The 4,905-nt window shown below is 37.4% G+C and overlaps 1 protein-coding gene across 1 annotated transcript in view; it reads left to right on the top strand.

The window, feature by feature from the left end:
- Positions 1-2,980: 2,980 nt before the first annotated feature.
- The window catches only part of LOC107299271 (protocadherin gamma-B4-like), a 5,436-nt gene continuing 3,511 nt past the window's right edge, over positions 2,981-4,905 (top strand). The window contains exon 1 of the mRNA XM_029286752.1: positions 2,981-4,897. Within this exon, the coding sequence (XP_029142585.1) occupies positions 2,981-4,897 (1,917 nt within the window). The remainder of the gene's footprint in view (positions 4,898-4,905) is intronic.

Here is a 4,905-nt window from a genome sequence, read left to right as displayed (position 1 = left end):
CCATGCTTTGCTCCCATTCCCCATTCAAGCAATGCCATTATATTCCCACCAAATTATGAGGAAGGAACTATTCCTTATTCCTATCAGCTCTGCTTATCCTCTGAGTCCAAGATACATGAAATTACTTTTCCAACTCCCAAAGTTCAAACTGCTGAATATATTTCATGCAACCAAAATTCTGATGTTCTTCTGCCTACTAGTGGAACCAATGCCCTAATTTCTGAGATGGAGAAAACTAATTTGGTGAGTTTTCCTTTGAAGAATACGAACTTTACATATCTTGTTAATGAAATTGAAAGTGTTAAAAGATTCTATAAAAACTATCAGATCCTTTGATTTCTGTGTAAAAATAAGGAAATCTATTTTATTGTATACAAGTCATCCTTCAGTTATGACTACAACTGAGCCCAACATTTCTGTTGCTAAGTGAGAAAGTTTTTATGTGAATTTTTCTGCATTTTATGACCTTTCTTGTCACAATTGGTAAGAGTTGTTACATTAGTAAAACTGTTGTTATGTGAATCTGGCTTCCCCATTGAATTTGCTTATCAGAAGGTCACAAAAGGTGATCACATGACCCTGGGGGATTACACTTGTCTTATGAGTCAGTTGCCAAATATCTGAATTTTGATCACGTGACCATAGTGATGCTATAATGGTTGTATCTATGAAAAATGATCATAAGTTACATTTCTCAGTGCTGTTGTAACTTCGAACAGTCAGTAAATGAACTGTTGTAATGAGAGAATTTATTTATTTAGTTTATCTGCCACCCATCTCATTGTCAAGCAATTCTGAGCACTTTACACTGTCATAAGTATGTTGTTTTATAAGTATGATTGAAACCAGATAAGAATTGATGAGATTTTTTTCCATAGATCTTTCTAGTGAAAGGAAAGGACTACTAAACGTCAATCATTTGTAAATATTTTGAATGAAATTAAGTAGCAATATCCTCAAATATATATAATGAATGACTTTTTAATGATTCCTCAGTAGCAAATCTTGTAACAGTAATTAATAGAGAGCGTTTGAAGCACTCATGGTTCACCTTTTTTGATACACATGAAATGTCTCAATAATGGATGCCAATATTATGTGTGAGACATTTTACGAGATGAAGCTAATATGAAATCCCATTTGTTTTCCATTGTGACTATAATTCATCTAAAATATTTTCTACTCTCTATGTATTTATTTTAATAAATTAAACTAATTAAGTTTTAATTATAAAGTAATTTTTGATGAGCACAGGAAAAACTTTCTTACAAATAAAGAGATATACAAATAATCCACGCATGCCATGTTAAATGTATGTGCCTTACTCCTGAGAGAGATAATGAAAAACAACTTGGGTTTTTAAAAAAGGCTCATTGCTTTCCTTTCTTTCAAACATATTCCATGCTGTTGATTAATCTGCCAAAGCAGCTTACACTTTAGAAGTCTAAACGTAAAAAAAAAGTCCACTTCCTCATTTTCTCTTTACATTTAACAACACATTATTTTTTAAAAAGGAAAACCACTATCACATTGTCACACCCTCAATAGTCCTGAGAAGAAAATGGTAGAATCTACTCCTGACATCAGATTTTTGCAAAAGATCTATATTAATTGTAATATAACATTTGCAGCTAGGTTGCTTGTTGCAGTTGTGGGCTTCCACATTTAAAAAATGGAGGACAGTTTTAGGATACTGCATATAAAATCCACTAAATTATTTACCAGCGAAAAAGGTTTTGTGTCAGATCCTACTTCTTTGCTAGCATATTGATTATATATAGATTAAATAATAAAAGAGAAAATGACGTAATAGAAATTAGAAAAAAACATTACTAGAAATATGAAGTGAAAGAATGTAAAAGAGATGTTAAAACAATTACATTTTCAAATCCTGGGTGATTTCATTAATGAAAACAATGTTCTAATATTATATTGCTTGCCATTGTAGTCAAGAATGTTGTTACATGATTTAAATGACTTTCCAGATCTGTCAGCAACTGTCATAGGCAGACCGTACAGACTATTCAGAAAGTTCCATTATTGCTAAGAACATTTTTCTAATGCTTAAAATGAGCCAGTATTTTTAGAGTCTTGAAGCACATCTTTCACTCATGCTCCTTCTTCCTCTTGTTAGTAAAACTATTGCTTACGTAAAATAAAATAAAATAAATAGAAAATTGACATTTAGTAGTTTTCCTATGGTGCCATGATATGTCTCAGGATAAACTAAATTCTGAGATCAAACACATTGTACCTTTATTTTTAGATATATAGAAACTATAGGCAGCGTTCATCATAGGGGCAGTAAATATCAAAGCAGCAGAGTAAAAATGCAGTAAGAATTATAAGATATATTTTAAGTGTCATTGTCAGCCCATTTATTAAGTCTAGCCTGTGTACCATAGGGCAGGTAAGAGTATTTAAGATATATCAACTATCAATCTTCAGTATGTGCTTATTATCCTGAGGCCAGATCTAGTGGAGTGAATTCTAAGTTAACAAGTATTGACATCGCATTGTACACCATGACATTAAGAACTCAATGAATAAAAGTTCATTGAAAGAGCTACGTATTCCAGCGTGACAAAGAGAAAAAAAACAAAAACTACAAAGCCAACTCTTCCAAAGCTCTGTTGCAGTTTTCAGTTAACACAGCATTTATTCTGAACACCCTAAAAACGGGTCACATCCAAGCCCTTTTTTTAATTACTTGCGGAATAGAATTCCTTGCAGTTTCCCCTCTGGCCTCAGGGTGTCGCTGTTAGCCAACGGGGACGCCGAAGAGAATGGAGAAGAGCTGCTATGCTTCCCAAAGGAGGATTCCGGCATTTCGTTAAAGGCAGGGAAAAACAGCAGATCACAAATCCAAAGCAGTCTTGTGAAAAGGGATGGTCCCCAGAAATTAAGAAGAAAGGAGAGTGTTTCTTACTATTCCGCATTCCGTTGAGATTTTGAGGCAGTCAACTTTATCGCAGAGGGGATGGAGCGAGGGCAAGGAGGGAATGGCAGAGCAATCCGAAGGCAAGTACTATCGCTCTTACTATTGTCGGTTTCCTACCGGGCCGTCTCGGAACAGATTCATTATTCAGTCCCCGAAGAGATGTCAAAAGGTGCTGTAGTGGGGAATCTTGCAAAGGATCTAGGACTGAGTCTCAGAGAACTGACAAATCGCAAAATGCATGCCATCTCTTTGGATGAGGTGCAGTATTTCAGAATCAGTGCAGAAAATGGAAACCTCTGTGTGAATGACAGGATAGATAGGGAAGAAATATGTGGCAGAACCCCACTATGTGTTCTTAATCTTAAAGTGGTTATTGAAAACCCGTTAAATATTTACCATCTAAAAATAGAGATACAAGACATTAATGATAATTCACCACAGTTTCTCAGTAGCACTATCCAGTTGGAGATAATTGAAACAACACAAATAGGCACCAGGTTCCTTCTTGGGGATGCCAAAGATCCGGATATTGGCACAAACGCTTTACAGAATTACCATCTTAGCACCAATCCTTACTTTACTTTGGATGTGAAAGAGAGTCAAGATGGAAATAAATTTGCAGATTTAGTACTGCAAAAACCACTCGATCGTGAGAGTGAACCAACCCTTCAGCTCACACTTACTGCGCTGGATGGGGGAAAACCCAGAAAAACTGGAACAGCCCAAATATGGATCAATGTCACCGATGCCAATGATAATCCACCTATATTCACCCAAGAAATCTACACAGTCAGTCTGAGGGAAAACCTGCCAGTTGGATTCCTTGTGTTGCAACTTGTAGCTTCAGATAAAGATGAAGGTTCAAATGCACAAATCAGATATTATTTCAGCAATATACCGCTGAGTGCAAATAAGAAATTCAGCCTAGATTCAACCAGTGGAATGATTTCTCTTGTGGAACCATTGGACTTTGAGGAAAGTACAGAATATGTAATGACTGTAGCAGCAAAAGATGGAGGTGGATCAATGACCCATTGTAAAGTAGAAGTAAAAATCCTTGATGAAAATGATAATGTGCCAGAAATGATGTTTGCATCCATTTTTAATTCAATTCTGGAAGATTCTCAGACTGGAACAGTTATTGCTCTAATTAAAACCAATGACAAAGACATGGATGATAATGGAAAGGTCATTTGTTATTTAGAAGATGACTTGCCATTCAAGATTCTTCCATCATCTGACAACTACTACACTCTCTTGACAGACCGACCTCTGGACAGAGAAAAAGCATCTCAGTATAATATTACAATCACAGTCACTGACAAGGGAACTCCTCCATTAAGCACAAACAAAACCATCTTGCTGCAGATCTCTGATATCAATGACAATGCCCCTGCTTTTGAGAAAGCGTCCTACAGCATCTATGTGCCAGAGAACAATCCTTCTGGTGCCTCCATCTTCCAGATTCAAGCCTTTGATCCGGATGTGGATCAAAACTCACACATCACATATTCAATTCTCACCAGCAACATTGAAGAACTTCCCATCTCCTCCTATATCTCCATTCATTCCGAGACCGGCACCATCTACGCCCAGCGGTCCTTTGACTATGAGCAGTTCAGGGAATTCCAGCTGCAGGTGAAGGCCCAAGATGGCGGGAGTCCCTCTCTCAGCAGCAACGTCACAGTCAGGGTGTTTATCCTGGATCGGAATGATAACAGCCCCCAAATCCTGTCCCCTTCACCAAACTCCAAGGACTCTGCCTTCTTTGAGATGGTCCCTCGTTCAGCCGAGGCAGATTATCTGGTAACAAAAGTGGTGGCCGTGGATGCTGATTCCGGACACAACGCCTGGCTCTCCTACCAGCTGATTCAAGCCACAGAACCAGCCCTCTTCACTGTTGGCTCCCATACGGGTGAGATCAGGACAGCAAGAACCTTTATGGAGAGAGATGCCGTGAAACA

This window comes from Protobothrops mucrosquamatus, unplaced genomic scaffold (genome assembly GCF_001527695.2).
Source record: "Protobothrops mucrosquamatus isolate PMUCROS unplaced genomic scaffold, P.Mucros_1.0 scaffold_226, whole genome shotgun sequence".
In the NCBI taxonomy this organism is placed as follows: Eukaryota; Metazoa; Chordata; class Lepidosauria; order Squamata; family Viperidae; genus Protobothrops; species Protobothrops mucrosquamatus.
The sequence above is the reverse complement of the archived record's forward strand: the minus strand, read 5'-3'. Positions and strand labels throughout refer to the sequence as shown.